The sequence below is a fragment of the Hemicordylus capensis genome, chromosome 2 (genome assembly GCF_027244095.1).
Source record: "Hemicordylus capensis ecotype Gifberg chromosome 2, rHemCap1.1.pri, whole genome shotgun sequence".
Classification (NCBI taxonomy): Eukaryota; Metazoa; Chordata; class Lepidosauria; order Squamata; family Cordylidae; genus Hemicordylus; species Hemicordylus capensis.
In genome coordinates this window covers 133,349,882-133,373,013 of record NC_069658.1, presented here as the reverse complement: position 1 = coordinate 133,373,013, position 23,132 = coordinate 133,349,882, and the positions used below count along the sequence as shown (strand labels likewise).

General features: G+C 44.6%; 1 protein-coding gene across 9 annotated transcripts in view; it reads left to right on the top strand.

Moving 5' to 3' along the window:
• The window catches only part of PALM2AKAP2 (PALM2 and AKAP2 fusion), a 392,130-nt gene that overhangs the window by 307,001 nt on the left and 61,997 nt on the right, over window positions 1–23,132 (top strand). Inside the window, exon 1 of one of the 9 annotated variants that reach the window (XM_053289409.1) lies at window positions 11,715–11,859. The exons of the other annotated variants lie outside the window; for them this stretch is intronic. Coding sequence (XP_053145384.1) covers window positions 11,848–11,859 — 12 coding nt within the window. The 5' untranslated portion in view covers window positions 11,715–11,847. Of the gene's footprint in view, window positions 1–11,714; window positions 11,860–23,132 lie in introns of those variants that run through there. 9 annotated transcript variants of the gene reach the window in all.

The window sequence follows — 23,132 nt, the reverse complement described above, 5'->3', positions numbered from 1 at the left end:
CTATATCTTGCCCATTATTATTAATTATTTAATTAAAATGTGTATATACAGCTTTTCAGCAAAAAGAGTTCTCATAGTGGCTTACATAGCAAAAGAGAATAGAAGATGGTTTCTTGACCCAAAAGGGCTCACAATCTTAAATCAAAACAAAGCTCAAGAGATATCACAGCCACAGCCACTGGAGGGACACTATGTTGGGCTGAATAGGGACAGTTGCTGTCCCCAGCTAAATGTCAGAGAAGAACCACTAAAAGGTGCCTCTTTGCCCAGTTAACATGGACCATTAATACCTGATGCCATGAAATTCTATAGGCTAGTTTGGTTTTACATTCTCTAAGGCCACTTTGAATTGCTGGTATTGACCATTAAAGTCCTAAACAGACTGGGCCCAGGATATGTGAAGGACTTCTTGCTTTTATATGAACCTATGCACACAACTTGAGAAAGATCTTTCCCAGAAGTCCTGCCTCAGTTCCTCCACCATCAGTCTAGGCATGTGTCTTTGTTTTGTTGAAACAAATTGAATGAGGCCCATTCAGTTCATTTTTCCTTCATTACAAATGCACAGTTTTGAAGACGCCGCAGATGGGCACTCCATTTTAGAACTCTTATTTGCCCTGAATGTAAATTTTTTGAAACTGGGGAGCATCCCTTTCTGGCAGCAGGACTTCTTTGGCAGTTGAGGAACTAGGGGACAGGTTCATTCGTGGGCTGGAAAATGGTTGAAGGACATGAAACAGTGTAGAGACTGTTTTCACAATGGGGACGTAATAAGTGGAGTCCCCCATGGATCTGTATTGGGACCAGTGTTTTTTTATTTGTTCATAAATGATTTAGACGTTGGGGCAGGAGCAGCCAGTGCAGGCGCTGTCAGGGGTGGGGGTGGCAAGAGGCACAAATTTAAGCACAAATTAATAGGTGCTTACATCTATGTGGCCACTAAGAGTCGACTCCGACTTGACAGCACTTAATCATTCAATCAACCTCTGCTCTGATTGCAGCTGCAAAGTACTCCGAGCAGCAGCACGCTGCCTGGCATTCCCTGCAGCGGCGGATCATCTCCGCCACTCATCTGGCTTCCCCCATCATTGGCCAGGTGAGTAGCGGAGCCGATCCGCCGCCACAGGAAGTTCCAGGCAATGCGCTGTAGTTCGGAGGAGTTTGCAGCTGCAGCCGGAGCAGAGATAAAGCACCTATTAATTTGTGCTTAAAGGTGCCTTTCGGCGCCCCCCTGGCGGCAGCCGCTCCTGAGTTGGCGCAAGCAGTGAGGTGGCCAAATTTGCCACTGACACTAAACTATTTAGGGTAGTGAAATCCAAAACAGATTGTGAGAAGCTCCAAAAGGTCCTCTCCAAACTGGGTAAGTGGGCAATAAAATGACAAATGCAGTTCACTGTAAGTAAACTGCACATTGTTGGGGCAAAATAATTCCAGTTTCACATATACGTTGATGAGGTCTTAGCTGTTGGTGACTAACCAGAAGAGGAATCTTGGGGTCATGGTGGAAAGCTTGCAGAAAATGTCAGTACAGTACTCAGCAACTGTGAAAAGGCCAATTCCATGCTAGGGATAATTAGGAAGGGGGTTGGAAATAAAACCTATTTTATAATGCCTTGGTGTGGCCACATTTGGAATTCTGTGTACAGTTCTGGACACCATGTCTCAAAAAGGATATTGTAGAACTGGCAACCAAGATGATCAGTGGCTTAGAACACCTTCTTTATGAGATAAGGCTACAGCACTTGAGGCTTTTTAGTTTAGAAAAAAGTGACTAAGGGAGACATGATAGAGGTTTATAAAATTATGCATGTTGTGGACAGAGTTGATAGAAGTTTTTCTCCCTCTCTCAACACTAGAACCAGGGGCCATCCCATTAAACTGATTACCAGGAAATTTATGGCTGACAAAAGGAAGTACTTTTTCACACAGTGCACAGCTTATAGAATATTCTGCCACAGGATGTGGTGATGGTCACCAGCTTGCATTACTTTAAAAGGGGCTTAGACAGATTTATGGAGGACAAGTCTATTTGGTGTTCGGATTTTTAACTAAATTTAAAATGAGTTTTTAAGCTGCTTTGTATTGTTTCGTATTTTCTTTTCACCCTTTTTTGTCTGTTATGATTTAATACGTTATGTGTTTTTAGTGTATGTTTTAATCCTCTGTTGCAAACCACCCAGAGAACAATTTGTGAGGTGGCTAACAAATAAAGACGATGATGATTGTGGCGACTAGTTTTAATGGCTATAGGCTACCTCCGTGTTCAGAGGCTGGATGCTTCCGAATGCCAGTTGCAGGGGAGGAACAGCAGGAGAAGGGTCATGCCTTCACCTCCTGTTTGTTGGGCTTCCCAGGGGCATCTGTTATTCTGGTATGTTGTCTGCTGTGTTTTTCTGGAGGAGATGTGAGCTAGAGGGCTTTAAAAACTCTCTGTAAAAAACTTCCAGGAAATGGTAGAGGCAGTCCTGTAACCAGCAAACCTTGTTTAAGTGGGGCATACTTGCCCCCAGGGATGTGCCTGAACTGTGGTTTGAAGCGTGGTATGGGCACTTTTTAGGAAATTAAAAAGAGAACTTCTGGCGGTGCGTGGGGCTTTTTGGGACCAGCGCTGCCCCAGCAGGAGGCTGGATGGGCGGCAGAGAGCACGTAAGCACCTGCTCTACTTTTCCTTAAAGTCTTCTTTTTAATTTCACTAAAGGTGCCTGAACCACACTTTGAACCATGGTTCAGGCACATCCCTAGGGGGCAGGGTGGATTTGATTTAAATCATGATTTAAATCACGATTTAAATCACTAGCAGGGTGGATAAAAATAAAAAAAATCCAATTTAAATTTAAAAAATCCGATTTAAATCAAAAAATCTGATTTTTTTGATTTAAATTGGATTTTTTTAAATTTAAATCGGATTTTTTTTATTTAAATCGGATTTTTTTAGATTTAAATCGGATTTTTTTATATTTTTATCCACCCTGCTAGTGATTTAAATCGTGATTTAAATCGTGATTTAAATCAGTTTGATTTAAATCAAATCCACCCTGCTAGGGGGCAATTATGCTCCACTTAACAAGGTGTGCTGGTTACAGGACTGCCTCTGCCATTTCCTGGAAGTTTTCCACACAGGGCTTTTAAGTCCTCTAGCTTGCATCAGAATGGAGGGTGTGCATTCACATATTGGCCAGATTTACCCCCACAGCCCCTGTGAGCTATTGGGGAGCATTTCACATACATTTCGGGTTTTCCACTGCACGTTAGAGTACAGCCTGATTTATATCTGGGGTTTTAGAAATCCACTTTTACATGTGCAACACAGTGTAGTTATTTGTTTTCTTTTTGGGAAGAAAAGTGAAAGAAGTGTTGGGAAACACATAGATGTATGAGAACAATTTCTTTACAGCATGGAATTGTTTTATTTCCTTTGTTAAAGACAATTATGACCTTCCCTGCCCAAGTGATTTTTTGGAGTGGTGTCCTTGGATGACCTGTTTCCTATAGCTAATTCATTGTGTTTTGATTATAAATCAAATATGATTTAGGTCCTTTTGTGCATTGCATTCCTTTTAGTTATTTGTTTTGTGAAGATTAAATCATTAAAATTTTCAAAAATGCTTGACTTCCAGATGTTTTCTGTCATTTTATTCGATATATATTATCTTCCTGATCTTGGGTAAATTTTTGACCCTGTGTAACTCCATCTTCTTGGCTCGTCGGCACTATATTGGACTGTGCAATGTGACTCTACAAAATGCATAAATCAGTTTTAATAACTGGAAAGTGCTTGAGAAGAAATGCTTTTTAAAATGTTGAGTGCCATAAAGGCCTTGGATGCTGTCTTTACAATTCTGCCAAAATTACAAGGCACTATCCGAGAAACCTATTCTGTTTCAATATGTGTTCTATTTGAAGCTGGATTACACATGTTTAAAATATTTTAATCACCTTGCAAAATAGTTTACTGGGTACTGGATCGGTTGCTGAAAGCTTTCGAGTACAATGCCAAGGACGTCGCTTCCACTGGGCAAGAGGGGACAATTGCACCTGGACCTACAGGGTTTGAGAGGCCCCACAAGCTATTCCCCTGTACAGTGTTAAAATACTACTAATATTTTATACCTTTCCAGAATGCTCAAAAGGGTGGCAATCCAGACCAAGCAGATCCACAGTGGTGGAGCATTTCATCAGGGTCACTGTCAGGTTCTGGAAGGCCTGAGGTAAAACCCTTCAGTGGTGCTCCAGGGCCATGAGCATGCACACACACAAACACCCCCAATGATGCCTGGCCACACAGGAAAGCTAAAAGGGGAGTGGGTGGGTGCTATTTTATTTTGCGGGGGGCAGAGGAATAAATCAAGGTTCTCTGGAGTAGTATGAGCATGGAGAGGAGTATCACAAGTCACAATTCAAGTGATAAGTACTGACCAGTAGGTTTACAAGTGCTGTGGATTTTGCACCCATATTCTGTGCAGCTCTTATAGTAACAGTGGAAGCAGTAGCTAGTTGTGTTAGTGATAAAATACTGTGGTTTGGATGCTTGCAGAAAATGCTACATTCTTGCTTACAGAAGCGTTCCATTGAAGAATTATGTCCAGACTCCCAATACAGCTGTGTAACTGTAATCTTACTCTATGGTAATCTTGAAATGCCCAAAACAAAGTTAAGTTGCTTACATGCAGATGCCCCTGTAGAACTAAACCAAGTGTGTGTGCATTGTTTCTGCAAATATATTTCAATTAATAACTTGTATTTATGTCTCTACAAAATTACAATAAAATAGAAAGTATATGATGTGCAAAATCTGATGTACATCAGAAATATATGATGCACATTTCTCTCTCTCTCTTCTCTCTCTCTCTCTCTCTCTCTCACACACACACACACACACACACACACACACACACACACACTCTAATAAGAGAGAACACAAGAGTAATTGCAGCGATTTTTCTGAATGCCCTGATGACCTGTACTTTGAGAAAGTGAAAATCTCTCTAAGTTACATGCAGTCCCTTTGTATCTTATTGCACAATCAAAAGACTAGCCTGCATTGATCCAATACACACATGAAAGTTTTGGAATCTGAAACATTTGTTTTAGTTTAAGAGAGCCCATTAATATAGGCCTTGACCAATTTTCTTTGACTCTTTCAGATGCCTAGTTTAAACAGAGATAACCTTCTCTCCCTTCTTCATAGTTTTGTTTGTTCATTACTTTAATGAGAACAAAATTTTCATTCATTCATTCATACTTTTACGTGTCATTTCACTCATTCATAGTTGATTTATGTATGTACTTTCTAAGGTCATTCACATGACCTTCAGCTGGGCCAGGGAGCACTGGCGGGTGGCAGGCAGGAGATCATCTACCTTCTCTCCCCCCCCCCCCCCCCGATGATCCAGTGGCGATCCTAGCTGTGTGACTGCATGCCCACACAACCGATGCTGCCACAAGCCACACAGCATTCTGGAGGCCAGGAAAATATGTCATGGCCTTCAGATATCCCACTTTGTACCACACAACAAGTGTGGTGTATTGAGCGATTCCTGGGTGTTCTAGGCACCTAGCTCTATGTATGCTCAGGCTGCGTGCAGCCTGAACATTCATACAAGACCAGGGGAAATTCCGGGTTACCCAGGGAGGCAGCGCCAAGATTGGCCTCAATTCTGACGCTTCATACAAGCAGCACTACCCAGGTGTGTCTAACAGCCATTGGTCAAGATTAAAAGCCTCCTTAAATGAATATAACTTCAGATAGTGGCATAAAATGGGTACAGGGAGGCAGGATGGACCCACCAAACCAGAAAATTCCTCATCCTGGGCACTGGCACTTCAGAAGGGGGCTGAACATGCAAAAGAGCTTCTCCTGGTTATCTTAGAGAGCCTTCTCAAGGAATGGGTGCAGCTGGTGAACCAGCCCAAGCTAGGTAAAAGTATCCTTGGCCATGACTGCCACTTGGACAATGAGGTGTAATGTAGGGATGTACCCAAACTGACTTGGGCAGCCGCGGGTGGGGTGAGGTGGGGATCGGATCCTTTAAAAACAAGGTAAGCAGGCCTTTACCTGCTCCTCCGCTACCCTGCCACTTTTCTGGGCGTGGGGCTCGCTTTCCAAAAGGCCACATGTGGCTGTAGCACTGCTCCCAGCAGCCAGTGCATGGTGTCAGCATGTGCATGGCTGTTGTGCATGTGCATTGGCCATGTGTGTGGTGTGCATGGTCAACATGGTCAACAGCATGGTGTGCATGGTCAACACGGTTGACAGTGGCCATGTGCTGACCATGCACATGGCCACCTTGCATGTGCAGCAGCCATTTGCGTGCCAACGCCATACGCAGGCTGTTGGGAGCAGTGCTGCAGCCATGTGCAGCCTTTTGAAAAGCAGGCGCTGCACCCAGAAAAGTGTTGGGGTGGAGGAGGAGCAGGTAAGGACCTGCTTAAGGAACCAATCCCCGCCTGCCCTGCCCTACCCGTCTGCAGGTGTCAGAGCCGGCTCGGCGCTTCCCTTTTCAAAGGGAGTGCAACCTCATCTAACACAAGTTGAAATCGTATTCTCTGTGTTCAGGGCCCATACTGACCAGAAACACCTCTGTTTTGTCTGGATTAAATTTCAGCGTGTTGGCCCACATCTAGATCTTCACTGCCTCCAGTCACTGGCTCAAAAATTCCAGAGCTGCCCTGCCACCGGATGAAATGGAGAGACAGAGCTGAGTGTCATTGGCATGCTACTACTATAAATATTTATATACTGCTCTTCAACCAAAGTTCACAAAGTGGTTTACAAAGAAAAATACATAGATAAAATGATCCCCTGTCCCCAAAGGGCTCGCAAGATACCAGCAACAGCCGCTGTAGGGGTGCTATGCTGGGGCTGGATAGGGCCAGTTGCTCTCCCCCTGCTAAATATAAGAGAATTATCACTTTAGAAGGTGTCTCTTTGCTCAGTTAGCAGGGGCATCAAGCTCCAAATGATCTCCCTCGTGTAGATATTAAACAATAGTGTGTGAGAGGGAGAGGGGGAGAGAGACAGAGACAATGAATGATACAGAATGTCAGCCAGTGGCTCGCGGTGTTGAGTAGAAGTCCCCCAGCACCATCTTTTGGAACAACCACCACTACCCAGGATGACTCTAACCACCGCAAAACAGTACTCCTGATCCTCACTCCTGACAAGCATTTGAGAAGGATATCATGGTTAATGGTATGGAAAACTGCTGAGAGATCTAGTAGAAGCAACAGGACACGCTCCCCTTGTCTAATCCCTGTCATAAATCAACCAGGGCAACTAACTCATTTCTGTCTTGAAACGAGGTCCGAAGCAGGGGCAGAGGGAGCTTGGCCGTCTCCCCTGCCTCCCAAGTTTTACCTTCACACATGCAAAGCGCATGTGCGCCCAAGCCACACCCCCTGTGCCGGACGTCAGATGCAAGAGGGTGAGGCCAATGCCAAGAATGGGGCCCATCAGCCCCGGCAGAGCTTCCCTTCCCCAGTCAGTGATTCTGTGAACCACTGCTTTACCATTCCTTTACCACTGCTTCCTTTCGTCTAGATGGAATACTATCCTCCCATAGGGATGCATTTATAACTTTCTTTATCCACTTGGCCAGTCCCATTCTTACTGCCGTAAACAGCCAAGAAGGGCAAGGGACATGTGTGCATTTGGTTGACCTCACACTTCCTGAAACCCTATCCACATTCTTAGGCCATAGATGTGGATGCTGGGGAAAGGACAAATAGATGCTACTATCATATCTGCTGGTGCTCATAAAACATATACCAAATTTGTACATGGATTTCTTATTTATATGAGCCACTCAGCCCCTTTTTCAGGTAAAGTGTAAAATATACTAACTTACAGGAGGAAAACATACCTTCACAACCTCTCTTTCTTTCCCACCCACCTGCAAAAAGAAGTTTGCTTCTGTCATTCTACTATAGAGACTTCAGTGTTTTCTGCTCTACCCCATAATTGCATTAGCATGTAAATGTCTTGATGGCCTGGTTTCCTGTCCTATTAAAATGACTCCAGGCATCTTAGGATGGTTGTAATTATGGGCAGTTCCTTTTTGGAGAGTCTGTCATACTGGATTGTTTTGTCCCTCAGAAATAAGATAAGCAGTTAAACGTCGTGTTTCTTATTCCAGAAAATGTGCAACATATTGGACACTGAAAATAAAGAAATGCCTTTTGTTTTCTTCTGCACTTATTTATAGCCCAGGGATTTCACATAATTGGTTTTGCTAGATATAAATCATCGGAACACACTGTATTGTATGAGATTAGGAACTAGACTTTTCTTGGGTCTGTGAATACTTCAGTTACTGCAATATAGTGAATAATGCAGCATTATTTTCAAAAAATTAAGTAAACTGTGTATAGTGTTAGGCCCAAAAGGTTAGTCTTCACTACAAACTTAGTGAAGTTTGTAGTGAAGGTTTGGCAGTCAGTTTCTTTTCCCATGGAACTCTGGGAACTGTAGCTCTGTGAGGAGGAGCTAGAGAATTCTCATTACCTTCATGAAACTATAATACCTGGGATTGTTTGGAAAAACCCACTATAATTAAACTAGTATAAAACAAATATAAGTTTATCATAATAATCAAATCAGAAAACATAGGTAATTGAGTTTTACCTGCTGTTAATCCACCTGCCATTCAAGGTCGAACTGGTTCGCCATCAAACCAGGTCTGTTTGATGGCTCGTCCTCAAGCCAGTTCGATTCAGCTTGACCCGGGCAGGCAAATGGCCTGTGCACATGCGCGGCGGCCTTCAAAATGGCCTCCGCAAGCTGGGAGAGGGCTGGAAAGGTTCCAAAATGGGCCTTAATGGCCCGAAGAAGATTAGGGGGAGGCCAGCTGGGGGGGGAAACCTTCTGAGACACCCATCCGTGTCCATAGCAGCACCCGGACCCCGTGGTGAGTTTAAAAGCGTTTTTTAAAAAAATCTTCTCAAACCCCCGAGTCCGCTCGAACTCAAGCTGAGCCCGGGGAGGTGGTGTTGGGGGTTCACAAAACCAAACATGCCTGGTCCAGTGCGAGTCTGGTCTGGACTTGAACCAAACCGGGCCAACCGGTTTTGAGCACACCCCTAAGAAGCATTGCTTGGTCCTTTGAAATATAAAGAAAATTACAAGGTGTGGATGGGCAGGCAAGTGTTAAGGTTCATACTTTTTATAGTGATTGAGTTTACTCCGTCTTCATCAGTTGCAAATACCATCCAGTTGCAAATAGTTTTCTCTATAATAGAAAACAGCTGTTTATCCAGTTAAGTTAATAAGCCCCCCCCCAAAGAAGCTTTAAGCTGGTGTGGGTGATAGCCTATAGTTTTATTAAAATATTTCTAATCCACATTTCCTCCAGAAGACCCCTTGCCCCAAGGCAGCTAATAATAGTGATAAAACAATTAAAAAGCAAGCGACAAAAGACAAAGCAATCCAGTTAAAAAGAAACAAATACTCTAAAAGAGAGAAACACCCTTCCAGCAGCCAGCCATATAGCCGCAAAAAGAAACACTGCTAACTACTTTCTCCCAAGTTTTTACAGCTCTCCAGAAAGCAAGCAGAGCCAGAGGCCAGTGAGCCTCCAGGGGTTGTTGTAGGTCATTGGTCTCCAGCTGGTGAGCCAGGAAGTACAACTGGGTCACACTCCAACCTAAGATGTGTTGCTCTAGTGCAGGGCTGCCCTCCTGCAGATGTTGGCCTACAACTCCCATTATCCCTGGCTATTGGCCACTGTGGCTGGCGGTTATAGGAGTTGTAGTCCAAAAATAGTTGGGGTCCTGTTGAGCAGGCCTGCTCTAGCAGCATGGCTGGCACCATCATAGTGTCTTGTAAGAGGAGGAAGAGAGAGAAGTTGCGGGGGGAAACCACCAAGGCAGAGGGAGAAAGGAGGAGAGGGAGAAATAGATATGAAAATGATTAAGTTGTTCCCATGTTGCAGGCTGAGGCTGAAGATGAGTCCAAGGTCTGAAAAAGTTGAAGGCTACTGTGCTAGGTCACGTTGCTTATGCTGTTTCTCACATTGCTTAGGCTGTTTTTTTCCAGCAATAAAAGAATGAAGGAGCAGGAAAGCTCCAGCATTCAGAGAAGAGCCAGTGAGCATGCATGCATTGTGAAGGGAGAGTGTAAAAGATGGAGCCCAGGTAGACAGAAAGGGCTGGACAGTGAGGGAAGCAAACTGAACTGTTGAAAAGCAGCATGCAAATATTCTTCATCATCCTCTTCATAACTGGGAACAGAATGCAATAGAAGCTAGATTAAGTGGGGAACAATGGGGACAAGAACTAGAGACAACCATCAGTCCCACCCAGCACGATGCCAATTGGCAGTCAAATCAACAGACCTGTAGCTAGTAGCCCCACATAGGGTCAGGGGGAAGACAGCTACAAGTTTCATATCAGTGGTTCATAGCAACTTGGATGGGGTCAGATGGTATTTAGATCAGGGCAAGGGCAAAGGAGGAAATGGTTTTATGACTCAGGGCACCATTTGCCCAATAGCGAAAGCAGCCATGTGGGAATGCGACTTAGTCAATCAAAGCAGAAAGATCCAGATCATAGCTATCCTACATCAGGACAAGTTTGGTCCTCAGAGATAAAATGTTGGCTTTGGTTGCGGGAGAGAAACTCATTTGCAATTGGCCAGTGCCAACCTTCTCAGTAAAGGTAAAGTGTGGCATTGAGTCGATGTCGACTCCTGGCGAGCACAGAGCCCTGTGGTTGCCTTTGGTAGAATACAGGAAGGGTTTACCATTGCCATCTCCCACACAGTATGAGATGATGCCTTTCAGCATCTTCCTGTATCGCTGCTGCCCGATACAGGTGTTTCCCATAGTAGCATCACTAAACAAGGAAAGATTAATAAGGGTTATATGCTGAAATAGGTATCTTTAAATGACACCATTAATCTGGTTCACAGCCTTAAGAAAAGACTGTACAATTAGGTAACTCTGGTGATTAACTGTTTAACAGCAACATAGTTTGAAACATACGATTAAAATTTTGTTGATATCTTACAACATTGTATAGCTGCAGAACTTCAAGCCAACAGGTTTGTTGCATGGCAATCTGTAATAGCATCTGGATTCTTTCTTCTAGGTGTAGTGTAATAAATCCTGCTGACATATAGATCCCACTTCCTTGTGGAATAATATATGGGTGGGGCATATGATGTGCTTCTCTTTCTCCACCATAGTATTACCCCTTGCCTGGACCTGGCAGCTGTTACACAAGAGAAAACCGTGTTATCTGCCTTTCCCACATAGTCTCCCCTTTTATATACATTACTGGAATGGTGTGGGAAGCTGCCATTTGGAAGTAGGGACCACTCTGCTAAAGCAGCTTGAAAACCAGCTCTTAGAGAGCTGACTCAAGGAAATGTATAAAGGAAGGAGTCAGTTGCAACCTGCCATTGCTAGCACCACCAAGAAGGCTTTGTGCCTTGGTCATAAAGCACATTTTTAATCTGTGAGGGGGAGGGGCGCCAAGCTTTGGTTACAAATTAGAAACGAATCTCCATGCATCCTGTTGCATCCAGTCAATTGTAATTACTGCTTCCACTGAGCGTAAGAAGTAAAGTCAATGGCAGCATGGCTCTGACGAGAGGTTTCCCTTTTGCTAGACTGCCCAGAAGCCTGACATTTGCTTTCTAACATCTCTTTGTATGAATGGGCTGAGAGTGGGGGGAAAGCTCGTGGCGTTCTTTCTCTCTTTCCCTTTCTGTAAACCAGCCCTCAGCTCTCTGACATCACAGTCCCATAAGGAGGCAGAGAAGGAATTTGATTTCGATGAGCTAAAAAAAGAAGTCTTTGTAGGGGGAAGAAGGAGGCACACTTCTGCTTCAAAGATTTTAGGCACCAAATGATCAAGGAGGTAAGCTCTTTTTCCTCTTCTGACTCTAGACGGCATAGGTTGCCGTGCCTGTCATTTAAGTATTTTAGTTCTAAAGAGTGGGTTTACCATGAAGTTCACAAGGCAGAATGATTGAGGTTCTTGCAAACTATGCATAGTGCGGTAGCCAGCTGCAAAGGCATACGTTTCTTTTTCCTTTCTTAATAACTTAGACAATGCTCTCCTGTCCCAAGCAGCATTAATAAAGGAGATTAAGTGAGGATGAGTGATGAAAACACTCCACATCTTCCAAATGTATAATTTTCAGAAGTGGTCCATAACATCTTTGCAGAAATCTTTCTTTAAAAGATTGCAGCCCTGTTCTCCGGGTTACTCTAAAGCAGGCTCATTCTTTTGCTGCAGTGCAGTGCAACATACTTCAGGGTATCTGTAGGCTCATGCCTCTTTTTTATCCCTTTTCAAGAGGGTATTATAAAATACAGTGTATACTGTTATTTAACAGCAGTTCCATGGGTACAAAGAGACACTAGAGAAACACAATGGGGTAGCCACTTTGGTTTGTACAGCACTTGTGAGGTTTGTTTCTCCTTTTGCTTTCTCTCCCCCCTCTCTCCCCTTCTAATAATGCGTCCATTGATATAGAGAGTGTGTTTAAGTGTATCTAAAAGCAGGCACAGAATTTACATTACACAGAATGCCTTTACATTCGCAAATCTGCTCCCTTATATTGCTTTGCTATTTTTGTTCACTTCATGTTAGGAGTTAAAACAGTTTGTTTATAGTTCTTATCCCAGACTCTTTTTGTAACCATTTTTTCTTAGATAGTTTAACAATTAATAGGAGAAAGTTTGTTCCTCCTCCTCCTTTCAGTTATTTTAAAGCTGTGTTTGGTTTTTGTTTGGTTTAAACATCTGTATCGAGTTGTTTCTTACCATACAATGCTTTGTTCCAACTGCTCTTATATAGCATGTGCCTGTTTAGCAACCATTGTCTATAACTATGATTTTTGGTAAATATACAATAGTCTTCATTAAAATAAAGCAAATATTTGCGTATAACTACTCTGCGGTGATAATGTGTGTTCTGTTTGAATTGTCAACGCTTAGTTTCCTGTTCTGATGATTTGGGGGTGGGGGCATGAGGCAGTTCGGTAAGTGCCTCTGTCTCAAATTAGACCAATCACTTACTTTGAAAGACTTTAGACTATCCCATCAGGCTTTTGAAAGATTCACGGTTGAATAGTTATTTTACAGCATGCTTTGTGGGTTTCCCCCCTCTTTCACCATAGTCTTTTCTTTCTAAAGAAACATTGATGAAAATGTGTTAATCAAATAACATAATCCAGATGTGCTGCAGCATGTGACTTCATTGGTGGCTTTTCCAGCAGGAAATGGAGAGTCGGTGACTGCTGGGGGGGGGATGAGTAGGAGGAGTGGGTTGAAGAAGGGAATGCATTATTCATTAGGATTCCTTCAGTGCCTTTTGTCCATACAAGGAGGAGGAGAGAGATTTCTAAGTCATGCTTCCAACTAGATGGGGGGTAATGGTTAGATTGCATAGTGAGAAGAAACCGTAGTGGAATTACTAACCACTTATAATACTAGACTCACATAGTTGGTCATATGTTTTAACCCAGATAGAGCAACAGCATGTAAAGAATTTGCTAGCATCCTGTTATAATGCTGCTTGCAAGAAACAACTCTCAGTTATTCTCTCTCTGAGCCGTCTTTCTGACATCTGGATATCACAACTATTTTTCCCATTCTAAAGAACCATGCAACTAGTCCTACCTTTCACATCTGCATTTTCCAATAGCAGCCCCTCTCATATCAAAGTATGTTTCACTCTAAGATGAGTTACAAAATGAGACCTCATAATAGGCTGAGTCCACCTTGTTTTCCCAAAGAAAAAAACAAAGAAGCAGCAAAAATTCTGTTGGGTATTTGTGAGCCCTAAAGCACCTCTTTGTACCAGCTAATATGTCTAGTTCAACATACACTTGATCTTTTCCCTGCCAGATCCTTTCCCCCCAAACAGGCCTGCCCCAGTCATGGAGAGAGAAGGGGAGGGAGGACTGATTTTCAAAAGCAAGAGGGGTCCACAGTGAAGAGTGCAGAACCCTCTGCTTGCCCATGGCTTACCTCCCCATAGCCCTTCTGTTTGTGTTCTTTGCTCCTGCCAGGGTTCTGATAAGGAAAGTTACCCTGGCTGAGAGAAAAGTATTTGGGGAGAATTTAAATTCATGTTTTAAAAAATAATAAAGAACCTAGTCAAAGATATCACCATGAATATTAATCATAATTATATTCTATAAACATGTTAACCACAGTATATGCGGCTGAGAAGCCACCTAATGGCAAAGGTTATTTCCCCTAAACAAGAAAATAAGTTGCCTAGGGAGCAAGAAGTTGCCAGTTCAAATCCCCATTGGTATGTTCCCCAAACTATGGGAAACACCTATATCGGGCAGCAGCGATATAGGAAGATGCTGAAAGGCATCATCTCATACTGCACGGGAGATGGCAATGGCAAACCCCTCCTGTATTCTACCAAAGACAACCACGGGGCTCTGTGGTCGTCAGGAGTCAACACCAGTTCAACGGCATAATTTACTTTACCGGGATGAGAGACAACATACCTGATCAGTCCTGTCTGCAGTTAATGCATATGCAGCACACACACACACAGTCAAGCCCTTACTCCCCCACCCCCAAGTGCAAAAACAAAGAAGGTCACTGAAGGAATAGAGGATTGGGGAGGATGGAGTAGATCTGAGCTAGGAGGAGGAGTCTGGATATGCATGGGAAGGGGAGGGGGGAATAGAAAGTGAAACCAAAAGTGAACAGAATATGCAGTCTTGAGGAAATGTTTTCCGAGTGTATTCTCCATTGTAGAAGGGAAACCACTATCATGGCAGCAGGCCATAAAAGAGACCCAATTTGGAAATATTTTAATAGTTTAATGAAGTTCCTGAACCTGTGGGTAAGAAAGGTGTGCATGTGACATACAAACAGTAAAACAACAAAGTGCAAGGCCTGGTTGGCCAAATGAAACAGCATTTTGAGAAGTGTGTTCCTATTATAGTGTGTACTTACTTTCTAAAAATGGAACCTATATCTGTCCCTAAATATGTATTATGGTTATATTAGACAACAAGAATGTACTTTTATAGAAAATGATGATTAAACAGAATCTTCCTGAGTAGTAATTTAAATTGTGATTTAAATCTTTAAAATTGAGTCCTTCTGTGAAGCGATTTAAATCGAACCCTCCTCAGTAGTAAAACTCATGGCTGTGCATGAATGCAGGCTCATCACATCTATCTGTAAGGGAGGCATGGGAGGGTTCCTCCATTCAGAGCATGTGCAGGCCAAGTTGGCCCAACATTTATTTAGGAGGTGTAGCTTTTCCTGGAAATCCTTGACCTGTCATTTTCAAATTGTGAGGCTGCATATGGTATTCTGAGGCTTGAACTTGGTGTAGTGGTAGATCTGGCTTAGGTATGAACTTCTGTAATCAGTGCAAGTCATTTAAATTGCATGAACCTTTCTTACTTTGATGCTATGTTTTTAAAGTGCTAATGATAGAGAAGATTAAGTCAGGGAGCTTTTTCAAAGAACATCCCCAGTGTTAGAACTCCATGGGGCTATTCTCACGATTAGCAAAAATCGGGCTAGGAGAGCCTAGCCCAATTTTTGCTAATTGTTAGAACCACCGGGCTCAGCTGCGAGCCCGGTGGTTCTCAAGTGGGTAACCTGCTCCTGTAGCCCTCCCCATAGCCCGGGTTTGCGGAGCGAGTGCTCCGCAAACCTGGGCTATCTGGTTGTGAGTAGCCAGTGCGTGGCTCTGCACCACGGCCACTCATGAGTAGACCCCCGAAGGGGAGGCGAAAAGCTGCCTCCCAGCTCTGGGGGTCTCCCCAGTATGCCCTGCATGCTCGCACAGGGCATACTGGGGCTTGCGGGGGCTGCGCGGCCCCCGAACTCCCCAGCCCCCGCCGGCTCCGTCATGGAGCCGGCAATCATGTGGGTGACCGATCCGGCCGCCCAGGGCTCCCTCCCTGCGCACTGGAAGAAACTGGGTTTCACTGATCATGAAACCCAGTCCCATATGTCAATTTCCTCATTTTAGAGTTATTATGTGTAATGAACCAAACTCATTGTTATGGCTCCTTTGATCACCTTCTATATATTTTTCCACTTTTCCACATGATCTTATGCCAAAGCTCTCTGAAATTAGACCAGTTTCACTTTCCAGGTAGTTTTCCTTTGGTTTTAATTCCCATAGTGGTAACCTTCCCTGCTATGGACTGCTTCACACATGTGGGGAAGGACAATTCATGTTCCCCTACTACAGCTATCGGAAATAGCATTGTCACCACCATGGCCCTCTGGGAATGCAATTATTTGTCAAGAAAGGTGTGGTGAAAGACTGGACTGACTCATAGCCCTCACTAATGACTCCCTTTGAAAGCTGCCATGCTTCAAATAAAGAGAGAGGTCATTCACACAATCAAAAACTATGTTCTACCCGGGTTTGGGAACTCCGTGTGCTTCCAATTTTTGGTTGTGTGGAAGCACGGTAGGAGGAAAACCTGGGAAGAAGTGATTGTGTGGAAGCAAGGTAGGAGAAAAAGCATTTTGTTGCAGGTTCGTATTTGTATAGACATTTCAGTGAGCTGTCTGCCAGAGACCCATGAACTGTTCAGAATCCAGCTAGAGCTCATAAGTCTGTTGTGCAACCCAACTGCATCAACTACTCATTTAATACATGACGTTGTGTTTGTAAACAGTTGCAGTGGACTTGCAGATGGTGCCCCATGTAAAAAGGGGAAGCAGGTGAAGAAAGGTAGGGGTGGTTAATCAGGTCGGGATGCCAGGATGCGTTGCCCTGCCCCCCAGAGCTTCAGTGATGCACCACGCAAGTGTGTGGTGCATTATGGTGTGGTGCATTATGGGGATCCGCCTTCCCCAAGTCTGCAAGCAGCCGGGGCTGAAAGATGACCAAAAAAGCCAAGTTAAGGGCGTGCTTGGTCTCTTTGCCTCATTTTAAAAGGAGGCTTAATAGGCAGGTTTATCAGCCCAATCCCAGCAGTAAACATGCACGTGCAAAACCAGGCTGGGCTCTCTTAGCCCAGTGTTGCATGTGCTTGTGAATAGCCTCAGCTCACTCAGTTATGGATTATTGCTGCATGGTAGAGGAGCATGGGTGCATGCCCCCCACATACTGCATGTTCAAAATAACAGCCAACACGTGTGCTATGTGCACATACCAATACATGTGTGAGCCTGATTTGTGTGATCTTTCGCCTTCATAAAAGTGTGTGTTTGTGGGGCAGTACATATTAATTGGATGTATGGACACAATGCCTCTATCACTTGTCTTTGTGCACACAGACTGTTAGTAGGTACTCATAAACCCAAAAGCTATTCATACGCTCCGCAAGCGAGCGCTCTGCAAACCGGTTTTTTAATCATGAGTTGCCACGGCATGACTCTGTGCCACAGCAACTCACGAGGAGATCCCCGACCGGGAGGCTGAAAAGCAGCCTCCCAGCTCGGGGGTCTCTCCAGCAAGCCCTGCGCACTCGGGCAGGGCATGCTGGAGCTTCTAGGAGCTGCGCGGTCCCCGACCCTCCCAGCCCCCACCGGCTCCATAATGGAGCTAGCAGTCGTGTGGGCGGCCGCTTCGGCCACCCAGAGCAGACTGCCTGCTCATGTGCGGGGAATACGGGCTAAGCCCGCTCTCCTTGCAAACCCTCCCCATGCTCTTCTCACTAATTGTGAGAAGAGCCTCAATGTGTCCAAAGTATGATAGTTTGAGCCTGGTCATTTGTGCCTCAAGTGAAAAAACCACATTGATTTCAGTGGAAGTTACTCATGAGGAACATAGTCTGGATGCTGCCTACTGTCATGAAACATTGTAAAATAGCAAAATCATGGTTCTTAATGCAAGAAAGCACTCTTAAGATCGAGGCTTCCTTTTCAGTGAACCTCAGTCTACATCCTGCACACCTGTGCAGTAAATACTCTCTATAATCTGTTTTAGACAGTCTTCTGTTGCTAACTTTGGGCTGGTTTGGACAAGACTTAGTCTGGTCAGCCCTTCTCACAAGATAAGGATGTGGGTGCCATGAGCATAGGCATCTCCCCCCACCCATCTCCCAGTGGCTCAAGGTGTCATTCCTTCAACATATGAGGGATTTGGGTAAATAAACTAGCATTTGTAGTATGTATAGAGGCATGGTTCAAATTGATCACATCCCCACACTATTTAAAAATGGCACTCTGATGCACCAAGATGGGGGAAGGACAAGCATCCTTAATAGTATACTAACATCTTTATCTTACAAGAATGTTCAGTCAGACAACGTATCATCCAAATGGTCCTAAATATGCCACAAGGTTCCAGGGTCATGAGTGCTGAAGTCCGCTGAGGCAAACAATATGGTCACAGCCCAGGACCAATGCAAAACATAGCCCAGCCTTTCTGTGTTATGCCTTTTAAGCATTGATCATAGTTAAATGGTTAGAGATGGGCTGCAAGAACATGTAGGGGCTATTCTCACGAGCAGCAAAAATCGGGCTAGGAGAGCCTAGCCCGATTTTTGCTGCTCGTGTAAACCACCGGGCTCGCAGGTAAGCCCGGTGGCTTACAAGTGGCTAGCCTGCTTTTGTAGCCCTCTCCTAAAACCAGGTTTGCGGAGCGGGCACTCCGCAAACCTGGTTTTACAGATTGTGAGTAGCCACAGCGTGGCTCCACACCATGGTTACTCATGCGTAGACCCCCAGAGGGGAGGCGACCTTTCACTGCTGATGTTAACCATGGTTTAGGATTAAGTTGGTGCAGTAATTGAGCATGGATAACAACACCAGGATTTGAAGCCACAGTGGTGATTGTAAAACCAGTAACCTGTTAAAAATGCTTCCCTCTCAAATAGTGGTGGTTTCAGAATCAGATGTACATGGCTTGATAGAACTGATTCTCACTTTTTCATTATGCTCACTGCTCACATATGAATGGAACTGGGAAATAAATGTACTTAACTTTATTTTATTTATTTTTTCATTCCTCTGCTTCCACTATTTTGTCTTCCCTATGCCCTCTGCTTCTCAGATGCTCATATTGTTTGTGGAATAGGAATTTCAAGAAAAGAGGAAATATGCTAATACTTTCCAAAACCACAAATCAATGCAGTTTTAGAAAGCACATTGTAGAAACATCACTGCCACATAGCATCTGGCATCAAAAGACAATACAAAGGATGCACGTGTGGAAGATTTTGCATTTACTAAAAATAACTAATATAACTCCTACAAAATATAACTGCTTAGTTAGAGATGGCATTTTACATTTGCATTAGTGTCTTCAGCAGAATTTTGAGCACTGAATTTCCAGGGAGCAGAGCCTAGGAGCAAACAGCAGGAAGCTCTTTTAGGAATTGTTAATGTGGTTAAACTCTGAAGCTGTTCTCACAAGGAAGCAAAACTTGGCTAAGGGAGCCCAGCCTAGCTTTGCTCGCTCATGAGAACCAGCAGGCTTGAGGGCGAGCCGGGTGGCTACACAGTAGCAAGCCCGCCTACGTAGCCACCCCCTTAAATGAGGTTAACAGAGCGAGTGCTCCGTTAACCTCCTTAAATTGATTGTGTGTCAGAGCCGCGGCAGACACACCCGGCGGGAGGGAGGGGGAGGGTGGATCCCAGAAATGCACTGCCACTTGTGCAATGCATTACTGGGGCTCTGGGGGTGGGGTGCCGTGTGACGGCACTTCCCCGCGCCTGACCCCCAGAGCTGCCAGGAGAGCTGTGGCCAGGCACAGGAGCACTGGAGACAAGGGCAATCCGCCTGCCCAGAGCCCGAAGGAGGATCATCTGCAGCAGGGTAAGTACTTCTGGGCTTCCTCCCCGCAAAAGAGGGTAGCTTTTCACACTTGATCGTGGGAAGCGCTCTGTGTATATGAGGCTCTAAGGGAGCTCTGTGTATATAAGCTCTAAGGGAGCTTAGCCCGCTACCCAGTGATCGTGGGAACCACCGGGCTCGCAGATGAGCTCGATGCTCCCAAGGTGGCTGGCTAGCCCGCCTAATTCCCCCACCCCTTAAATGAGGTTAATGGAGTGAGCACTCCGTTAACCTCGTTTTTTTGCTCATGTGTCACTGTGGCGCGTGGCAACACACAAGTAGATCCCCGGTCGGGAGGCTGCAGCCAGCCTCCCAGTCGCAGGGGCCTCTCCAGGATGCCCCATGCATTTGTGTGGGGCATTCTGGGACTTCCGAGGGCCATGTGGCCCCAATCCATGGCGTGGCCCCCAATCCATGATGGAGCCGGCAGTTGTGTGGGTGGCCAATCTGGCCGCCCAGGGCTACACTTTGATCGACTGTGGGGAGAGCGGGCTAAGCCCGCTCTCCCCGCAGACCCAACAGAAGCTCTTCTCACGGATCATGAGAAGAGCTTCTGTAACTTTGTAGACAAAAAAAGGCAGCATTCCAATGCAAATCTGGATTTTTGTACAATGTGATTTATTTTGTCTTTAGTTGTTTTATTGCTCGTGTCCCTTTTTAATTGATGGCAAGGAAAGAATTCTCAAAATGGACATTGTTCATGGACCAGTTCTCACATTCTTTGACCATATTCAGCCCTTGCAAGCGTCTTAACAGGTTATTCAAGCTCTGTTCCATGTGTTCCCCAAAATATGGTTTGTTTAATCCATTTAAGTTTCCGTTATAGATCTTATATGTAAGCATTCATGTTCCAGAATGGTTACTACTAGCTTTACAGTACTCCTACTGAGTTAAATGGGGCTTTCACCCAAGTGAATGTGCAAAGGACTGTAGCCATAAATATGACGCTCTGGGTCTTAGAACAGAATTACAGTATAAAATAGAATGGCCAGGAAAAAAGATCCCAAGAAAATCAGATGGCCTTTCTTAAGTTTTACTTAAGAAAGAGACAAGTACCTTTGGCTAAAGTTTGCATATTTTTTGTTTCCTCTCCCTATTTCATGAAGCATTTATTTTCATGATGAAAAAAGGTTGTTTATACTGACTACCGGTGCGGAGCTGCCGAGCAGCGACCTGGGTCCAGCCTATTGGCCTTTTTCCATTGGCAGCTCGGGTTCTTTGAACTCATTAGCAAAATGGTGGCTACGCCCCTGCTGTAGTATGCAGGAGCTTCTTTAATACTATAATTTCAGTTGGCCTTCTAAGTAAGCATGCTTAGGACTACATTCTGGCTTTATTAGGATTGATTTCTATCACTTTCATTCAAGGGTGCTTTCTTTTTTCACTGGACTTTCCCCCCTTTCTTCTTGTTCTTCCACCCAGTACTCATTTTTCTATATCTGCCATTTTTAATCTTGTGTTGCTCAGAGGCTTTGTGGCAACTATTTTCAATAGCTTTTTGAACATTTTGATATGTAAACATACATTTTCAGTTTCAAGGACAGTGCTAATAATAAATGCACAAACTTTAGCCATTGTGTAATACCATAATTGCCTGTCCTGATTCTAGATAGCTAGATGTGTATGAGATAATTATGTAGTAAGGATATGATTAGTATTATTTTTTATAATTATGATACAGAACTGGTAGTGAAACCTGATCCTCTTGCTCTGACTACAAAAAAAGAGTTGTGAAATAACTCTTAGGGCATCAGAATTTAAGAGGCAAATGAGAACAGTCAAAGAAATAAACAAGCTTGGACACTGACATCTGTTTTATTTTAGTAGTTCATTTTGGGCTGAGAGATTGGTATTAGTGGCAATAGTACAGATGGCCTTTTCTTGATGAATAAAAGGGCCTTTCCCCCCTTGTTTTACTGCAAAACTACATGTTATATACATGCACATATAACAGAAAAGCCTGACAGATGCCCTTCCCACAGAAAATCAACTCTGGAGGGGGACGATTTTGAGCAGAGTGCAGTGGAGGAAAAGGAGAAGGCAGAGGGGGTGCTTTAACCTGTCCACTGCCCACTCTTCTCTACTTCAAAGCCCCTCAGCTATCTTTGCAAATGTGCATTTGACTTCATGGGGGATTAAGTGGCTTAGAGGGAAATTATGAGCAAAGCAACAGTAGACAGAGAAAGGGACTATGTTGTCAGGTGAGGCCTAGCCCAGAGGCAGGGTCGTGACTGCAGAGCAACGATCAAGAGAGGCTGGAGTCGAGGGCCAGATCAGGTAGATGAGGGCCAGAAGGGAAAGGTGTGGAAGCCATGCTTGAGGATCATGGTCAAGTAGCAGTTCATACAGAGATGAGGCAAGACAGGTCTGTGCTATTGCTCAGTTGAGTGGCAGTGCTCAGACTGAGGGACCAAGCCTGGAGCAACTGCTATATAGGACCAGCCAGGTTTTCTTGGTTCTCCAGGTAACTTGGGCTGAAGAGCTACAGGACCAGTCATTTTATAGGCGATGCTACAGTATAGCAGAGAGCAGACAAATAACTCCCTTTGTCTAGGAGCTGCTGTGATGGTGCAGGAAGTAAGGGGCCTGAGCCCTGCTGCCAGTGTAATTGGTTTGAGAGTCCTGGGACCATAGAGATCTACCACCACCCCACACACACCATGTCCATATAACTTGCCCTGGATACATTTTAAAGTCAATGAATATTAAGGCAGTGACTCAATGAGATGAGTCTCACGATCAGTGAGACTTGCCGTAACAGGGCTAGTCTGGTCTCCTCGCATATGATCAGAAAGGAAGCCCTGGGCAGCCGGATATGCCGCCCATACGATTGCCAGCTCTGTCACAGAGCCTGCAAGGATCAGGGGCCACGTGGCCCCTAGAAATTCCAGGATGCCCCGCATAAGTGCACGGGGCATCCTGGAGAGAACCCCAGGGCTGAGAGGCTTCTTTCAGTCTCCCGGTGGGGTTTTCTTGTGTGTTGCCATGGTGCAGAGCTGCGCCGTGGCAATACACAATCAAAAAGACAGGGTTAGTGGAGCACTCACTCCGCTAACCTCAGCTAAGGGGAGGGGGGATTAGGAGAGTTTGCTGCCAGGAGCTGCACGGCTTCCATGGTAGCAGACGATCAGCAAAAAGCGGGCTAGGCTCCCTTAGCCCACTTTTTGCTGAGCGTGAGAATCTCCTCAATAAGTGAGTAAAAATGAGCAGTATTATTTGTAGTAAAGTAAAGGTAAAGTGTGCTGTCAAGTCAGTTTTGACTCCTGGTGCCCACAGAGCCCTGTGGTTGTCTTTGGTAGAATACAGGAGGGGTTTACCATTGCCTCCTCCCGCACAGTGTGAGATGATGCCTTTCAGCATCTTCCTGTATCGCTGCTGCCCAATATAGTAACAGC